This window comes from Zeugodacus cucurbitae, chromosome 5, assembly GCF_028554725.1.
Source record: "Zeugodacus cucurbitae isolate PBARC_wt_2022May chromosome 5, idZeuCucr1.2, whole genome shotgun sequence".
Lineage (NCBI taxonomy): Eukaryota > Metazoa > Arthropoda > Insecta > Diptera > Tephritidae > Zeugodacus > Zeugodacus cucurbitae.
In genome coordinates this window covers 46,933,937-46,954,123 of record NC_071670.1, presented here as the reverse complement: position 1 = coordinate 46,954,123, position 20,187 = coordinate 46,933,937, and the positions used below count along the sequence as shown (strand labels likewise).

The 20,187-nt window shown below is 32.1% G+C and overlaps 1 protein-coding gene and 1 long non-coding RNA gene across 3 annotated transcripts in view; one reads left to right on the top strand and one right to left on the bottom strand.

Annotated features, from left to right (window-relative positions):
- Nucleotides 1-20,187, top strand: part of LOC105215441 (uncharacterized) — a 41,268-nt gene that overhangs the window by 19,193 nt on the left and 1,888 nt on the right. Inside the window, exon 1 of one of the 2 annotated variants that reach the window (XM_011189364.3) lies at nucleotides 13,127-14,403. The exons of the other annotated variant lie outside the window; for it this stretch is intronic. Within the exon in view, the coding sequence (XP_011187666.2) occupies nucleotides 14,354-14,403 (50 nt within the window). The 5' untranslated portion in view covers nucleotides 13,127-14,353. Of the gene's footprint in view, nucleotides 1-13,126; nucleotides 14,404-20,187 lie in introns of those variants that run through there. 2 annotated transcript variants of the gene reach the window in all.
- On the bottom strand, nucleotides 14,512-15,867 carry LOC128921874 (uncharacterized). Its single transcript, XR_008471192.1, has 2 exons — nucleotides 15,315-15,867; nucleotides 14,512-15,173 (listed from the first exon to the last, which is right to left on the bottom strand). It is a non-coding gene; the product is annotated as an uncharacterized LOC128921874 (long non-coding RNA).

Here is a 20,187-nt window from a genome sequence, read left to right as displayed (position 1 = left end):
TTTGAACGCACGTCTCACATTTATCCTACATTTACCCTCTCCAAGCACAGACACACCACACTTCTTGAGCGGAAAGCTACGATATGGCACAATGTGCCGTCTTAGCACATTTATCTTTATTGCTGGTGCGAATAAATGCCATAAAATATTGTATGTGATATTATCTCAACTTCTTTTTTATCTTAAATGTGCACCTTACTTTCTGCTCCTCCGCTTTTCTACCCATACAACTGCTTTGTCTATATGTATGTATGTCTGTCTGTATCAGGAGTATGTGGCATAACTGGTCGCTCCCATCCTTTGGCAAGTTCGTTGGTTACTTGTATAGTTGCCGTCATTCAACTTTTTATTATCAGCTCACACTGATAAACGGTTTATTTTTAATTGCACACTCTATACAATGCTCTATACATTTTATTCATTTTACAATTGTCATAATGAGTTTTATCCGCAAATCGTAAATTTATTCCATTGAGTCTTTTTTTTATTTCAAAGTACAGCGTCCAAGCTTATCTATCCCACAATGCTGTGTGTTTGTCGCATTCAGTAACTCCAGCCATTTATGGTAACTACAAAGTAACCAGTTCTGTGGAGTGTTCGTGTACTGAGGGAACGAAGATCTTGACATATATATATTTTATAGTCGTCGCATAAAACAAAATTCTGCGTACTCTTCCCATCTAATGCAGTGTGTTTTTTGTTGTTTTTAATTATGTTTTTTTTTGTATTCTTTATTACACACACTTTTTTGTACGCAAACTAATTAAGTATCTTAACAAGTCTTGTTTTGTGATCTGATAAGATTTTCACACCAATTTGTTGTACAGTTTTATCAACAATAGTATGTCTGTTTGTATAAAGACTTTACCATAATGCTGTTAATTAAAACTCGGTTATTTACAAGAGTCGAGTATGTGTTAATTAAATATTTGCACCTTTTAGCAGAACATGTGTGAAAAAATGAGATTACAATGCCATTTTTTGTATTTGTATTACAAAAAAACAAATTACAAAAAAAACTTTGAAATATTTGTTTGTGTTCTTTTGGAAGATATGGTTTATTAGAGAAACGCTTAAACCTTAAAATAAACTAACAAGAAGCTAAAAAAAGTCAGTGTCATTGATGAGAGCAGTTATTAGACAAGCTAGGCTGAGTAAGCGACACTTGGATACAATCCATATGTTTATAAGATTATAGACCACACAGTTTACAACTTGTTACAACAAAATAGGTTTCAATTCTGTGGCTCAATTTTTTCTATGCCGGTCTATTTAAAAAAGCTGCTTCGATTCGGCAAGTGTTGGATAGTAGCCAATCGATCAAAATATGTCTGATGTTCAAACAAACTGTCAGTACTTGCAGTACACCCGACACATGTTGATCTTCTCTTCTTGAATCTTCTTACTTACTTCATTCTGTGTCAAAAAAATTACTAGCAGACCGCTCCGGCTACGCACGAGTTTAAACAAACATTTCAAAAGTTATAAGTTTTATAACTTTTTTTTACACTTATATATATGTATGTACTTTCCCGTTTCTTGCGTGGGCTCATTTTTAAAAAGTAAAATGAGGAAAATTCGAACATGAAATTATATTTTATTTGCAATGAGCTAAAACTTGATTACGACCTATAGTCTTTGATGTCCGTTGTCTTTCTCTCTGATTATGAAGTCGTTGGAAACGCTCAGAGTTCGACTCCCTAGTGTTGAGTACTTGAGAGATTTTGAAATTTTGTTCAGCAAGCAGCTGCGAGTGCTCATTACTCGACTCTCTGCCACGCGATTGCGATGCTAAGAGTATGACTTGCAAGACGATTTTCAGTTTCAGATTAAGATTCTCCATAACGGAGACTTTTTGATACCCTCACCTGGGAACTATTTCCATAAAGTTGAGTTGAGAAATATTGCCTATGTTACTCGGGGTGAATATAGCTTTACAATGGTGAAAGAATTTCTGAAATCGGCATAGTAGCTTTTGAGTTTATTCATTACAAACATACATACAAATCTTTCCTCTTCCTAATAGTAGTATAGACTGGTTCCTGCTACTCCTGCAAAGAGTATAGGACCACTTGTCGTTTCTATAATCATATGCTTTTTTTTGCAAGATGAATGACTGATTGAGCCATCGCACCCGATCCCGGTGGTGAGTTTGCTAGCGAGCCTCTAGGCTAGCGCGGGGCAACAGAATTTCCACATTAGATTCCCAACAATTATAATTCATCTTAAGTTTTTAAAACTAATAAAAAAATCTTTGAATTTAAATTTTTAACAATTATTTGCCATTTGGACCAACTGGTCTAAAATGTAAAAAACAAAACTTGGCAGCATTGAATATAGCGGTTATGCCACTTTAATGTTGTATCCCCTTACTCTCGTATGGGAATTCAACTTGATAACTTTGTTTTAACTTTCACATAGTATTTTTTGACAAGAGAGCAGGAGCGCGCCAAGATAGCGATAAGAGAATTGGCTTTTAGAGGACTTAATTAATGCATTAATTAACTAATTAAAAATCATAATTAATAAATTAGCAGATAATTAAGCAATTAATAAATTAATTAATTACAAGATCAATCAACTGCTCACAAGAAGCGTAAATCTTATAAAGCTTTGTTTTTACGAATAAATCTGATAGTGAATGAGTTGAGTCACCAATTGATTTCAGGCATTTAAGTTCACATATTATGTATATAATGTACTATACTAACGAATATCATAACTAAGCTTTCCATGGAAATTTTAATAGAATATTTAGTACTAATTGAGAAATTCTTAATTATTAATAACTTATTAATAATATAATGACTTGAGAAAAAAAATGCGATTTTGTTATTGTTCCAGTTCCTAATTTAGTTCAATATTAGAACGTGCCTAATTAATGTGACCGGCCACGTGTTGAGACATTTTCAATATCAATGAAAGGGTTGTAAATCTTGACAATTCTCAATAATTGAATGTTGAATATGCACGTGAACTAATGCATTGATGATATGCAAAACTGAACTCATAAGAATGCAAATTTTTTCAAATCTTCCGTAAATTAGCTTAAAGTCTAATGCGGTACTGCATCTCACTGGAAGCACACTAAAAATAGTACGCAAATTTTTCAAAACAAATATAATAAAAACAAGTGCATATAACAAAATAAATATTGTTAACTGCCACATGACTGTGTTTCTAGAAAAACAGCTGAGGTGTGAAAGTCCATCACCTTTATAGCAAATAACACCAAAACAGCGACGACTGCAATAAATTATAATGAAGGATTATAAAATGCAGTCGTCATTCGTAAGATAAATTAAGTGGAGATTTTTTTTCAAAAAGAATACACAAAATATAAATCAAAGGTATGCGTTGCATGGGAGCTGGCGTTAAACGTTAAATCAACAAAAGAACACACTTTATTTGTCGTCATAATTAAGATAAAATGACTGCCAGCCGCCTAAAGGTAGGCAACAATTGTTGGGAAGAAAAGGATTGCAATGAATTAACTATTATGCAGCTGCAGTTGTTAAATGGAAATGAATGAACTGAGATTATTTAATGTCTCCTGTCTAAAATTCAAGTCGTTCATAATTATTTCTAACCTCTTACTAGCATTTTTCCAGCTTATAAGCTTATTTATTGCCTACATGTGGGAGCAAAATAATTTTAGAACTTCAAAAAAGCTGCTTTGTCGTAATATTATTTTAATTTTTAGAATAAAAATCATAAAATTTGAGTTCATATCACTAATTAACTCAAAATGTAAGCAATAAAATTGAAATATTTAAGCAAAAAATTAAATTATAAACAATTAAGGCATTAATCCAAAGCAAATAAATTAAAATTATTTAAGAAATACGTATAACCATTTTCCTGTCATAAATTGTAAGCGAATCTTTTGCGATGATATCACGTTAAACTTAATTTTATTTAATAGCTTCCATCTCAAATAAATAAACCACATAAAGATCAAATCACAAAAATCGTGAATATTTTCAACCAAAACTCAAACCGACATTTCAACTTCCTTTCGAGCTGAGAATATTACGCTCATATGCGTTATACAAATCGAGAAACCGAACGCAACTTTGTTAGTTCAACGTTCCAACTGATTTCTATCTGACACAGCACAACAACAACAGTTGTCTGTCGAAGTTATTACGCGAACTGTAGCCAATTATTGTGATTCCATGTACTATATGTATGTATCTAGATACTTAACGAGTAAGACAAGCTTTTGTTCCCGCTTTCATGCAGAACGAACAGGTTTACTAATTTTTTTATGGTACTTAATATTTTTTACCCCATTTCTATTCGCATTCTAATTGTTCTTTTCCGACTTTGGATTTTTTTTTTTGCAAAATTATTGTGAACCAGAACTTCACTTGTTTCTGATTTTGTCTACCCCTTACATTAACTGAAGCTTAACCACAAAATTTTGTGCGATTAGTTGTTGGTGTTCTTCTGAGGTTACTCAACTATGAAAGCGCAGTAATTAGTGCAGCTCATACTGAAGAAGAAGTAGGGGCTTATATTTTTAAACTTTAGCAGGTGTAAAAAGTATTTGAGAAGCCATTATTGATGGTTAATAATTTCTGAGATCCGATTTTGGGTAAGGAGACAAAAGATTTTGTACTTCACTGTATTTTTGAGCATCTTAGCTATGGATATGGTGCCAGTCCAAGGCTTGAAAAAAATGGGTTTTCCAATATTTTAATTCAAAAATCGATGTTTTGAGAACAAAATTATCGATATTTATTCTTTTTATATCGATACTTTTTATCCATTGATATTATGTACTAATGAAAAACTGGTATATTTATATTCGTTTGAGCCATTTAATATTTTGTATGAATTAATTTTGGAAAGAAGCCAAGAAGGAGCAAAACAGGATTTTCTGATTTTATTATATTAAAAAAAAAAAATTAGAAAAGTAAATAAATATTATTTTCCAGCTCAGAGATTATAAAATAAATATTTCTACTTAAGTAGATACTCTCATGAAATAATATATGTACATATACTACATATATTTGATTAGCAAAATCACCACCACTTGAATGATTAACTTTTTAGCTGGAAAAAGTAATAAATAAAAACTAGTTGACTTGGACTGTAGGTAACTTGGAATAACTGTAGGTAGTTGTGAGACATTTTCAACGAAACATATGAATCATATCATCGAGTATATGGTAAAAAGAACCCATACAGAAGGTAAATAAGGTACAATAAGAGGAAAATACAAACTTATACGCAAATTTATATATTCGAAGTGTCGGTATGACAAGTGCAATTTGGGCGGTTAGTTTGTTGGGCACAAGAACTTGTAGTATCATGTTTCTTTTAAAGCCGTTCAGTTAAAAGGTGTGTTCGTCGCAGACTAAAATTTTATTTAAATTCACTGCGCCAAAAAATTTCCCATCTGTGGCATATTATTTATTTTAGAAGGAAATTAAATTTACTTGGCTGGTTATATTTAAATCGATATTTTATGTAAATGCGCAAGCGCAAGCTAGTCCACTTAAGTATTACAGCTGTCTGACGTTAAGGAGGTGTGTAACAAAGTAACGTTAACGAGACAGATGGAAAGCTTATTACATTCTTAAGATTTGTAAGCCTGTATTTTGGTATAATTCAGCTTTGGTATCGAAGATTTCACAACTTTCTGACAGACAGTGGCTTTTCGATACATTTGAACTAAAATAGCGGCCAATAAATTTTGCTAAGAGTTCGGATTAAATTTATTATTGGTATAATAGCTGTTTTCGATTCGCAATTTCATAGCTCGGTATCGCTGATCTCTTATCTAAAAATTTACTTGTAACTGAAACAACAAAATTATCGAGTTATAACCGCTATTTTTAGTGATGCCAAGTTATAATCTACACAATTTAGACCAGTTTTACACATTTTATACCAGTTTTACTATTGTGAATGGTTCTAGGGACAGATTAATGTACAAAAATGACAATACAAATATTGTTTTTTGATTTCAACTTGGAATAAATTAAAATTGTTCAATGTAAACTTATGATATAAACACTGCTCGAAACAAGAAGGTGAAAAAATATTTTATTATGCGAATTAAAGTATTTCTTCAACAAAGAAAGTACTGCAACACTATTGTGCATGCGTTAGAGGACATTTTGGCGCAGGATTTCAACGCAAATGTTTCCCGTTTACTTGAAAATCTTTTATAGTTTGGTCTACTCTACTTGGCGAATCGAAGACGGCTAATATTAAATAGTAAATTTATATCTTAAATCCTCTAAAATTTACATTTTTATAGCAGTTAGAATAATTATAAAAATATTAGTGTCGTAAAAAAATTTAAAAGTATAATTCCTAAAACAAATACTGGGTTCCTACATCCATAGATATTGCAAAAATAAATAGATTGCATTCGACTAACGTAAATATTTACAACGGCTACACACGCAAGTCGCCCACACAACAGTGATGTGTCAGTATTATTTGAGGTTATTGGTTCCACAAGTAAAGCGGCAATTTCACAAGCGTGCATATATGATATGAGCTTGTGTAGCTTGTGTGTCTACCGTGGCAGTGACAAGCTGTTTGCAAAAGCATTTTTTAAAACAACAAATATATTTGCTTATGAAAGCCTTTCACCTTTCAATGGCGCTAGAAATGTAATTGCAACGAGTTTTTTCTTTCTATTTTCAACGCTAGTGAAATTTTAAACACTTACCTTTGTACTCGTTTTTTTGTTGTTGTTATTGACACTTTTTTTTAGTGCGCTCCAATGACGCTTGGCTGCCTCGTTATATGCTATTTATGTTTATATGTATGCACTTTCAGTAGAATAGTTTGTTTAATTTACGCTTTTTGCGGCTTGATATTTGAGCTGCTGCCACCTTGCAACACAGCAAAATGCTTTTGGTATGTGTGTGTGTGTAAGTGTGATATCTAGAATAAACAAATACATTGTTGTTTGCGTAAAATGTAATTAAATACAGTTAATTCTAAGTGACTTACTTTTGTGCAGCACTGTGCGGTTGATTGGTTAAAGTAGTGGTTAGCGGACTGGTTACTAAACTGGTTACTGTACTGCTCGCATTTGAATCGGTGTCTAATAAGCAGCTGATAAAATTGGTTGTTACTTTTTTCTTTTCATTTTTTCGGGGTTCATCCAAATGTGATTGGCTTATCGGTTAGCTGTGTGCTTTTAATCACAGTGACGCCTTCTCACTTCTCGAACCTTTGCTGTAAGGTACTTAAAGCAATGTACGTGTTTTTTTGGCGATCATTGCGACATTATTTGCGACGTCTGCGAAATATGTGATATGCCAGTTAATATATATATATATGCACATTTAAGCAGAAGTGTGTCCAGGTTCTCCATATTGCTTGTAAATTTTTTTTATTTTTTTTTTTCTGTTGGTTTGCATTTCGGTTAGTAACTTTTTACTTTTCTGTTTTGTTTCATACTGTTTTATGACATTTCTTTTTTATTTTATTTTTTCATTCATTTTTTTATTTTTCTTTTTTTCCTTTTTTTTGCGATATCTCAAGCTACTGCCATTCTCTCCTATACGAAAGGAGTGCTGCCCAGTTTTACTGAATTTTTTTTTTCGTTGTTACTGTTGCTATGAAGTTCAGCAATTGTATTCGCATTTGTTAGCCATTAAATCCGTATTGTCAGTTGTTCGAACACATTTGTATGATACGGTTTAATTCTGACTGTGTTTTTTGGTGTTAAATTCAGCGCAAGTGTCTCGAAAGATTAACGCCCATAAATGTGTATGTGTGTGTAGAACAAAAAAATCAGTGAAATCATTGCGAACTTGAGCATGGATCAAATCTAAAAAAAATTAAAAATAAAAAATTAAAATGAAAATAAAATCAATGCTTTGTTAAGCTGCTGAGCTGAGCTGTAGTGAAAAATAGTGTATTGAAAGCGTGAGAATTATAATTAAAAAATAGAATATAATATGATCAAAGATCAGCGATCAGCAACCCAGTGCACAACAAATACTAAATATTAGATCATGTTATGTTCTAAAATAAAAGTACTAAACATTCTATTGACCAAACGTTCGCTATTAATCATAGCAATAAACATTTAACAGTTGCTGAAAGAGTGTGCTAATTACCATCGCTCCAGCAGCAACCAAATAGACAAGCCATAATTTGGTTTACCAATAAAAACGATCAGTGATCTTTAAACCGCAAAAACTTTTTGGTACTGTGCGTACTCAAACCCATTCAACGGCAGCCGGTGAATGTGCCGGATATTTATTTTTTGCTTTTTTTCCACAAAGAAAAATTTATTTATTTATTTGCCTGTGGTTCTTAAGTGAGTAATCGAGTAGTAATTTAGAAACAGTTCGGCATAAATAAGATAAGAATATAATATTGAAGAAAAAAATGAGATAAAATGCAAAACAACGCAATAAACCGTTCGTTCAAGTTCAATTACACCGTTTGCAATATTAACAAGTTTATAGCACAACACAACACAGCGCTATCTCGTTTAAAATCAACAGTGCGGCCATTAACGTGTGAATATTTAAGACAAATAAAATAATGAATATTAATGTTTAATAAAATAATCAAATATTTGCCAACAAGTGCTAAATGCTGCTTGTTGCCGGTAAAAATTAGGTTTAATCAAGCTTGTGATGTGTATGCGTTTTGATTAGAGTTTCTCGAAATGTTTGTGTACAAAAATAGAACTGATAGGAGAAGGCTAAGAAACCTTTGGAATTACGTATTATTTATTATTAGTTGCCTTTGATGCGACAAGCGTTGCAGAGTAGCCGTGTAGAAAGAGAGTGTCGCTCAAAGAAATGGCGATTCGAAGACAGTTAATGACAGTAGGATACTGAGAGCTTGAGAATACTTTGAAAAAAGTGAATTCCGTATGAAAAATAGTATTATTATTATTTTAATGGAATATGTGATGTTTAAAACTAACACTATTCATCTTAAGAGGTTAAGGGTAGTCAGTATTTTCACAAAATCATTTTTTTTCTGTTTCAAAAAATCGATTTTTATTTATTTATTTTATTTATTTAACCTTTTTTTATGAACCTATAACTATTCAAGTATGTTCCTTTCAAATTTCAAGTGAAAATTTCAAAAACTCATGAAGATATAGCCACGCAACTTTAAACGCGTTTTTCTCGAAACAGTGTTTTTACGACTGGCGCATGAGGTTACTCAAAACCTATTAATCCAATCGATTCCAAATTTTAATAAGTTATTCTATACATGTATAGCTATAGAATGAACTAGGATAAATCAAATCTTCTTTACGTTTCAACTTGATTTATGGCTCGAAAAAGGCAATTTTCAAAAAAAAAATTTCAAATGTCCGCCATTTTGTTAATTTTTGTACGAAATTAATAATCCTAGTTCATACCAGAGCCAAACATGTACTCTTTCTAATCCCGTTGGAGTTTTTGGTTTCAGATGTTACAGTGAGCGGAAATCACATGCGCCGCCGAAAAGATCACAAAAAACAACAAAAAAAATATGTAGTGTACCGAAAATGGGGGGATCCCCTTAAATGCATTTTTCTCAAAACAATGTTTTTTGAACGGGTGACAACTGTAACTCGAAAACCACTCAGTAGATTTTAATGAAATTTATACAACTTTTAGAATACATAGTAATCCTGGGCCTGATCGAAACTTTTTTGTTTTTCAAAAATTTCGATTTTTTAAGACCGAAAATCTAGAAAAAAATTGCCTGAGCCATTTTGTTAATTTTTGAAAAAAAAAACAAAAAAGCTTCGATTATCTATTTATAAAACTAATTTTTCATATCCGATTGATTTTGGATTAATCTTCAAGGACTTATGATTGTCACCGCAATGACCTTTTTTGGAACTGGGTCAACCCAAACAGCTATAACATTGGAAATAATAATTCTTTTTTCAAATTTTTGTGACTTCAAGTCAAAACATTGTGTAATTATGCCATATTATTATTACTTTTTTAAAATAACATTATTTTATAACAAAAAAATACTGAATTCTCATTTTGTCGTGTCTCTGGCTACCCCTAACCCTTTCAATTAGTTTAACCCGTTGGCATTGGCACAGGGTATTTTCGACCGAAAATTCATATTATATTCCCAAGTCAAATTCAATTGAGTGAATAGTGGGTTTAGAGAGTTTCTAGCAGTTCACCTACGAAAAAGGTTGTACCAGATTGTCTAAAAGGTTGTACCAGATTGTCTGGCGCATTTATAAATACTAAAAAAAGTTTCTGCTAAAAAGTAAAAAAAAAATACTCTGTTACACTGGAAAGATACTTTTTGTTTATTTGAAATTTAAATTTAAAAAAATTCTCTGTTACATTAAAAACAAATATACAACTATTTCTTCACCATTTAACTTGATAGCTGCTCATTCGCATAATCAAGCAATAAACACAATTCTCACGACTTTCTATAAGTGCTGCCGGTGATTAACACTAATTAAGTATATTTGTATTATACATACATACATATATGTAAAGTAGATATATTTTGTATTGCCACGCTTTTTCACACTCTCCACTGAGTCAGAGTCAACGCGGCAATACTAATTTGTAAAATAATTAAAACGCGTCTAATTAGCGTCGGAATTAAATCAATTCAAGTGCAAACGTTAATTACTTACAGTAAATAATTATAAGTAAACAAATACATACATATCCACATATGTGTGTGAAACGAATTTAGAAGGTAACAAATTAAGCATGGCCAATTAATAGATAAATATGACATAAAACTCGTCATAACTCATTAATTACTACAAGCATGCTATTGAATAATAAGGAAAATGTGTTTAGTAGAAGAATTTAGTAGATCTTAATGTTGTTACTTGTTTAAAGCACCGCATTGCTGTTAATGTTGTTGTTCTATTGACTTTTTGCTTCCATTTCGTCAAAAAAACACGTGTTTATATTTTTTTATACAATTTTGAAAACATGTGACTACAGTATATCACCAATTTTACACGACATCTCACCTTCACCCAATTCCTGCACAAACTGTCGATTTGTTTTGTGATAAGGAGAGCATGATTTGAAAATCGAAAGCTTTGAGCAAAAACAAAAGTAATTAAGCTTCTGAAAATGTAAATAAATTATCAACTAAATCGATGCTAACAATTAGTCACCTAAGTACACAAGTAAGTCAGTGCAAATCCCTTTTGCAACTATTGCACGCATACGCAAAACGATTACTGTTAGTCGCTACAACAACAAATGATAATCTCATGACCTTTGCTGTTATCACACGCCCGGCTGCGCTGATCAGGCGGCACACACAAACAATAGCAACAACGATGAGCGCAAAGTTGGGAAAATATTTACAAAAAACAAACACATTAATAATGTCAATCAATTGAAGTGATATTTGGTGACAATAAAAATAAACTCATGCACACATACATATGTACTTGCATGCATACTCGCACATACAAACAAACAGCATAGTAATAGCAATAAAGGCGACAATTGGACGCTAGCGTACTCGTGACGAGTACAAGTGCACTATTCTAAGCGTTTATGGGTGAACCTACATGCAAACATTGTATGTATATGAGTATGTACCGAATAAATACATTTGTAATTATTAGGGTGGTTCTTATGTTTAAGAGAATTTTATTAAAAAAAAAAATATTTCTTAAAATTAAAAAAAAAAATTACGACTGTACAGTTGTTGGGCTGTAAATTTGTTGTTATTTTAGGATTTCGCTGTCGGAAAAAAATACTTTGATGATTTTACTTATAGAAAATTTTACCTGTAAAGTGTTCGAGAATTCTTACATCCAATTTTTTTTTTTTTTTTTTAATATTAAACTGAAAGGGTGTGGTGGGTTTCAGAGGCTTAACACAAGAGTATTTTTACATTTTTTTCTAAAACTAAACAATCATTCATTTCATTTAATCAATTTAGCATATCAAAGATTCATATTTAAACAGTATTTTGTGAAATTTGTATTTAAAAATTCTGAAAACGAAAAAAAGCTAGGTTGATCTAAAAGCAATAAATAAAAATATTTCGATAGTAAATAATGAAAATAGGATAAAAAATATTAAAATTTGTATTTTTGATAGATTTTCAACAAAAAAACTAACGTTTTTGGTAAAATGTCCGGCATATATTGCCTCGAAAAAAATAGTTGTAATAAAAATAAAAAGTCCTTCCTTCATTCACTAGATAATATTATTCCAGAGATATGGGCAAAATTTGAACAAAATCGCTTTATAACTTTTCTACAAATCGTGTCCACCGACTTGAAAAATTGAGTTTTGAGTTAAACGCGTTTAAAGTTTATATTCTACTGATGTGACCTGATGGGTGGAACTTCCATAGGGTATTTTTCTTAGAATTTTAGTCGGATTTATATGATATTTTTGGATAATATTTTAAACATATTGCAGTATTTAATAAAACAAAAACTCCAAATTCAAAACTAATCCCTTAAAAACGATTTTCAAGCTACAAATATGCACAAAACTTTATATAACAAATGCTGATTTTAATTATTCGAAAATTCACCTTTCAAGCCTTCCTTAGACCTCCACGAACATTTCAAGACTAATATTAGCCAAATCGATACAGCCGTTCTCGAGTTTTAGCGAAACGTAATTTTGAGAAAAACGTGCTTAAGCACGTGACTCCGGCATTTATACTTCTCCAACTTATTAATTATGTTAATTAAGTACTAAATTTTAGAAAATTCTCATAACCAATCTTTAATTTATGCAAAATAATAAAATATATTTATTTTATTGTCCTATTGTGCTTTATTTTGTTACAATTTATGACAAAACAAACACGTGTTTACGCTGTTAAATCTTAATTGAGAGACGACAAACATGTGAAAAAAAATTAAAAAAAATTAACATATCATTATTTTTTTTTTTAATTTTTTTTTTTAATTTTTTTTTTTAATATAAAAAATGTAATGTAAATTTCATTAACGGCAGCAAAAATAATTATAGTTTCAGTTTTAGGATAAAAATATTTTAAATTATGAATTTTACTTTTTCTCACACACATTTGTACAACCCTAATGTCTTCGTGTTATACACACACACATACACAGATGCTGTGAGGAAGGCAGCTTCTTCAAGTAGACGTAATGAGTTGATTGTGCCATTGCTATTATTATTGCTACACGCTACACTATCAACAACAACAACAATAAAACTAAACTAAACTAGTTTACCAGCTGTTGACAGCTCACGTGAATTCTTTGCACACATGCATGCATACACACACACACACACAAACAAGCACTTCCATCATAAATAGTGATTTTATAAATCCTCTTACTAACTGATAAGCGTCTTTTATCAACACACTAGCTGCCTTCAGTGTAGCAAATCAGCTAAGACGCAATGCTAAGTAATTATGCTAATATTTTTCCTTGCCATAAAATGAAATCACAAAAACAATAAAAACAAATTCTGCGCATTCCAGATTTGTACAACTTATCTTGTGAACTATTTAATTAAAGTTATTATGGCGCAAAAAAGGGAATAATAAAACAAAAACACAGCACGCGGCTGATAAGCCTAAACACATTGAGTCAGCTTTTTTCCCCGACTATAAAATTACTGGTGCGTGCGTACCTGGCGTATGATTAACATTTTGCACTGAGCGTTGATCTCGCCACCTTGCGAATTGTACTAAAATCTACCCCTAAAGCGGCTCAGCTCAGTTGGCCAAGAGAGCTGCTGTCGAGTGGTTCAGTAAACGCGATAAACACGTTAACTGTGATTTTTATTTTTTACTTTTTTTTCCCGAAGTGTGAAATTTGCATGTAATTTACATATTTGATGTTTTAAGTGATTTTGAAAGCATTTCGAGGCTGAGCAACGTGTAAAAATATAATGAAAGTGCATGCATGCAAGTTAGATAATCAACTTTAATGTCTAAAAATAAAAAATAAATTCGAACATAAAGTGATCTCGAAAAAATAGTGTTGAAAAAAAAACTAAACTTAAAAGTTACTCTTATGAAAATGAAATGCAAAATATTTTTGCTCAAATATAAATATAAATTGTGCTAAAAGTGTTAAGTACTTAAGAAACATAATAAAATAGTTCGAATATCAAAAAAAATATTTTTAATTATTAAAAAAGGCAACAACACTATATAAGCTTTAAGTTAAATGTCAAATTAAAGTCACTGCTCAAACAAAAAACAAATATTTAAATATATTATATAAAAATATTGCATTACACGTCGCGAGAGGAAGTACCTGATATTGCTCATAAAGCAAAAACAAAGCGATCATAACTGAATGAACGAGATCAATTAATACTATCTACTATATACAAACACACCGGTAATAAACCAAACCACAACAGTAACCGCGTAAAATACACGCTTCAAGATGCGTATTAGTTTGCCCGCCGATCTGCTGACCACAGCATTTGAGACCAGGTATGAACTACGACTACAGAGTTATATAAGAAACATGTTGATAGGGTATACAAAAAAATTTCGAAAAATTGAATTCACTCAACATTTTGTTAGAAGTAAATGGTCGTATATAAATGGTATCAGAAAATATAGGAAAGATTACACAAATGAAAGATATCCAATTGAGATATATTGTTTCCAAGATAACCCGTAGAGATACATTTTTCTCCAGAGATCACTGTTCCAAAGGTTTGATTTGAAGAACAACCTTAACCCGAATGAATTGAAAAAAATCCTTAAGGTTGGTTACGTAACATGATTACAAATAACAGTTAAACACCTTCATATATTGTATCTTAACCGATATATACGGTATAAAGTGAACTGGAAGTTCGAGAATCATTATATGAGAATTATGAGGTCTAGGGAAATTACTTAATCGATGCTATAAAATTTTAAAACCGTATCAGATTATTACTAGAGAAAGATATACACTTATTTTCATTTAGATATCTTCAAAGTTGACCGTTCCTTTAGGTATCAAGCCAACAACAAGTCAGGAGCTTCACAAGATAAGATTTGGAAAGGTATAATCTTCTCTCACCCATTGTATCTGCATAATATTGTAATATAGGGATGTCAAGATGATCTTATATTCCGGAATTTGGTCCAAATTGGTCGAGTAGTTATTGAAATACGAGATTTCGTCTAAATGTAGGCCCAGTCATGCACATTGTTCAATATCTACTTCTTGACCTTGACAAAGCTGTTTACGCTTAATTATGCGAGTTCTGTTTGATTTTATATATGTACCTACATTTGACATTTTGACTTTTGCATAAACCTTCTAAATTAAGACGACTGTTTTCATGCTTTGGAAAAACCCAATTAATTTAACTCATTTATTTGTCAATTAAATAACACTCTCTCACCATTGCTTAGTCTATTATAGAAAATGTATACTGTGCGAAATCCTCTCGTTCCTGCTCTATTTTTTTTTTGTTTTTGCTCTAGAAAAAGACATTAGTGTTATCTTTAAGTAACTGACATAACTGTGGTGATTAAGTTGTAAATTTTCTTAACACCATGTTTAGTATTCATATACACAAACTCAATTTAGTTCAAGCAATTAGCTGATAAACAAATGTTTTCACTGTGGTGAGGTCCAGGGGAGGTAACTTGGGTATTTTATGAAGTTCATGGAGATAATAACTGTAAAGTTTAGAACACTCAAATAAACATAATTTGAAAATGAATGTGGTAACTCAAAGATATAACATGCGAGTTTTATATTTATGTGGTAACTCAATTATGTTACATGAGAGTTTTATATTTATGATGTTTTAATTGTGCAATTTTTATTTATTTGTATTTATTTTTGTGACACTTTACTGCTCCTTTCTTTGCTCACTAAACACTTTGAACATGGTGGTTCAGGGTATTTTAAATAAATATTTTGCCAACTATAGCAATGACTTGGCATAATTGTTTGATTAATTTAGTTGTAATTATGTAATTTGCTGAAAATTACTTAACTTACTTAGAAAATCGAAAAAAATAAAATAGAAATTAATTGATTCAATTATGTTTTTAACTCAATTAATAATAATTGATTCAACTTCAATTCTATAAATAATAATTGATTCAATTAAAAGCATAATTTAATTTTTTTATTATTTTTTATTTTTCTCGTTTTGTTATTACAGATTATTTTAACCAATTAAACGAAACGTCGACTAAATAATAATTATAATAGATTAACACAATTATTTAGACAACCATATTATATTTTGTTTAATTTAGTAACAATTAATTATTTTCTTAATTCTCAATTCGTTAAGTGTCTGGTTGAACACGGTTTTAATTATGTTTAATTTAATTTTAGAAATTAAACGGGAATTCTCGTGATTCAACATGTTTTTTCTTAAATATTTCAATTAAAAAGTCGTTGATATCATATTTATTTGGGAATTTGTCTGCAAATTGTCACTAAAAATGTTTACACACCATACAACCCAGTACACAAAAAAATGTTTTGATATTTTACTAAGAAAAATACATTTTAAATAAATGTATGAAAGCAAACATAACCAAACAAAAATATAATTGTTATATGCTTGCCTATAAAATAAAAAATATATTAGGTTGGCAAATATCTCCCTTCGTGAGATTAATGGTGTTTTGGACGAGTGAAAACGACACCATGAATAAGCCAGCCGGCGGAAGACCTGTGACGACGGATATCGATCAAATCAGGGGAAAGATCGAGTTAGACCGGCATTTGGCATATCGTGACATCGCCCAGGAGATGGGAGTTAGTCATCAAACCATTTTAAATCGTCTGCAGAAGGCTGGATACACAAAAAATCTTGATGTTTGGGTGCCGCATTTTTGAAGCGGATGGTGACTGGCGACTGGAAATGGATCACATCCGACAATATCAAGCAAAAACGGTCGTGTTCGAAGGTCGGTGAATCGACCCAAACAGTGGCTAAGCCGGGATTGACGGCCAGGAAGGTTTTGCTGTGTGTTTGGTGGGATTGGACGGGAATCATCCACTATGAGCTGCTTCCATGTGGCCAGACGCTTAACTCTACCATCTACTGCGAACAACTGGACCGCTTGAAGCAGGCGATCGACCTTGGCGTCCAGAACTGGCCGACAGCAAGGGTGTAGTGTTCCACCAGGACAACGTCAGACCACACACTTCGTTGATGACTCTTCAGAAGCTACGGGAGCTCGGATGGGAGGTTTTATCGCATCCACCATATAGCCCGGACATAGCGCCAAGTGATTACCACATGTTCCTGTCCCTGGCGAACGCTATTGGTGGTGTAAAGTTGAACTCAAAAGAGACTTGTGAAAAGTGGCTGTCCGAGTTTTTCACAAATAAAGATGGGGCTTCTATGAGGGGGTATTATGAAGTTGCCGTCTAATGGAAAAAGATTATCGAACGAAACGGCGCATATTTGAACTAAATCCGATCACTCGTAACACTTTTTACAAAACATTGAATAAGAGCAAAAAAGCGGAAGGGAGATATTTGCCAACCTAATACAAAAATGTTATTTACTGGGTTACCACACCCACTAAAAAAAGCATATACATTAAAAATTCAACTGTGAATATCAAGTACTTATCATTTAATACAAAAAATGTTCAAACAAATGAAATTATTTTCAAATGCTTTTCGACTACAAGGTGAAATGTGAGAAATGCAAATGCCAGACCTTCGTTGACACAACAACATTGTGTGCATCAACTGCAGCTGCATCAATATATATGCAAATGTACGAGTATATGCCTACAAATATAGTATAATGTATAAAATGTTGACTGTTTACACTTGATGATTGTTTATCGGATTATTTTCGCAAAATAACAATTCTCACGCAAATTGCAAAAAATGCGCTTCACATGTGTTTGTGTGTAGGTGTTGGCGCTGTCTCGCAGTTATTTTTCATATCGAACAATTGACTTAAATACCTGTTAATTGCAATTAAAGCAAAGGTGAATGACTTGAATTTGCATTCAATTAGCAATGTTTAATATGGATTTTTGTGTGTTTTGTTTATTTAGTTAATTGCCGGATAGTCCTTTTCGTAATCTACTATGAGATGAATGCGCTAAAAGCTAGTGTTATGAAGGAAGTGAATGTTTCTGAACTAGATAATCATCTGTTGTTTCCTCGAAGTCTGGAGGAGACTTACTTCATTTTTGTTCAAGAACTTAAAGTAATAATAGTTCATCTTTCACTAGCACTCACTGTTAACTGCTTGGGATATATTAGAACACATAGGTCGTAGTTGACTATACGAAGACGAGTCGATAAATTGCTTAGAATTTATTTAGACTCTTGAAAGGGACGCATTTAAATGCATACTAACTTTCATTAAAGCCTCCATTAGAGTTAAAACACTTTGAAATTTACAGCATACGGTTTAAGCAACTACTTTTAGCTAATACTAAACTGATCTCTCAGATTTATGCAATGTATTGTATTGTATTGTATTGTATTGTATTTAATACACAACCTTGTAATATTAATACGTAGAATATTAGAATTACAAGCAATTAAGTTAGGAAAAATATTTACAAACTTTACAATGCCACGTGTGCGGATTAGCAGATGCTTAGGATTTCAAGTGCAATGCTTGCAAGTACTTTACTCAAAGAAAACAAAAATTTATTGAGAAAAAAAATATAAATTATTTTGTCAACATATTTACAACTTTTAAGTGCTGCTATGATAAAAACAACAACATACTACGTAAGGAGAAAATAGCAAATAAGCTTAATGCTGGAAAAGTAGAAAAATAGATGTGACACTATGGCGTATAAGTAACCTTAAGTACCCATGTGCATAGATAAGGTTAGACAAATACGCGACTTAGCGCAATACTAACTGCATATTAAAGATGGTTTTTTGCCGTAAACAAATAAGTTGATTGTTTTTCACAGATAAAAATGTAATGCAGCGAAAAACAAACGCTCAAGTGCCATGTCATTTGATAAAAATACAAAAATATAAATAAAAAGGAGGGAAAAACAATGCAACAACAACTAGAATAGGCACGAGTAGTAAGCACTCAACACCATGCAAAATTAATAATATGCATTAAAGCGGAAAAAGTGTCAATAAAACGTGCTAATAGCAGTGGGAAAGTAAGCACATAAGTTGTTTATTTATTTTTACTGAAAATTATTATATAAAATTTCAATGAGTACTCAATTATAATTATCATACTAAATATTACTAAATATAACTGGTTGAGGGTAATGTGCTTATTATAAATTTTATAAAAAGGCATGTAAATTGTATGAGTAATAGAAATGCAATTCAAAAGCACTATTGAGTGTTAAAAAGTGGGTGTGAAGGAGATCGTTATGATAAGTTGAATAAAATTCACATAACCTCATACATCTCATCTTTATATATTGGATAAATAGGTGATATCATTCACATTTTCAGTCGTCTGTCTTCGCTTTTAACGAAGAAAAACCATAAAACGTGGCGTATCTCTTCTATTGCTGGTGACCGCTATTGACACGTGCGCAAAAAATGCTGAGTCAAGCAATCTCAAAACTATCTAAGAAATTTTTTTGGTACGAAATCTTAGCACGGGCATGCTTGCAGATGTCCAGACGCTAACCCAATTTTCGAAGGTTTTCAAGCATAAATCAGCCAATACTGCTGCAATTTCACGTTCGATATTCGTACGAATTTCATCAATCGTCGCAGGCTTGTTGGCATAGACCATAGACTTGACGTAGCCCCACATGAAATATTCGAACGGCGTCAAATCGCATGACTCTGATGAGACACTAGAGCATTATCTCTGCGAATGCCCGGCCTTCTGTCGGTTAAGAAGAGATACCTTCCAAGGCTCCCATTACACTAATTTGAGAGAAATTGGGCTGCAGGGATGGAATAAACTCAGAAACTTCGTTGACTCGACCGGGTTGTTCAGGTGACGCATATCAGGGTACCTTCGGGGAACACAATGGGCCTAATAATGGCCTAAGTGCGGCCGCTTGCGGTCAGGCGCTCTGGTGACTCATGGACTACATGTGGATTGCTGCCTGACTAATAACGCATATTTTGCATATTGACGAAGCCATTCAGTTAAAAATGCGCCTCATCGCTGAAGATGATTTTTTGATGAAAATCCGGATCATTTTCAAGTTGTTGCTCAGCCCAATTCACAAATATAAGACGACTCTGGTGGTCAAGCGGCTTCAGTTCTTGCGTTAATTTGATCTTGTAAGGATGTAGGCCAAGATCTTTTCGCAAAATTTACCACA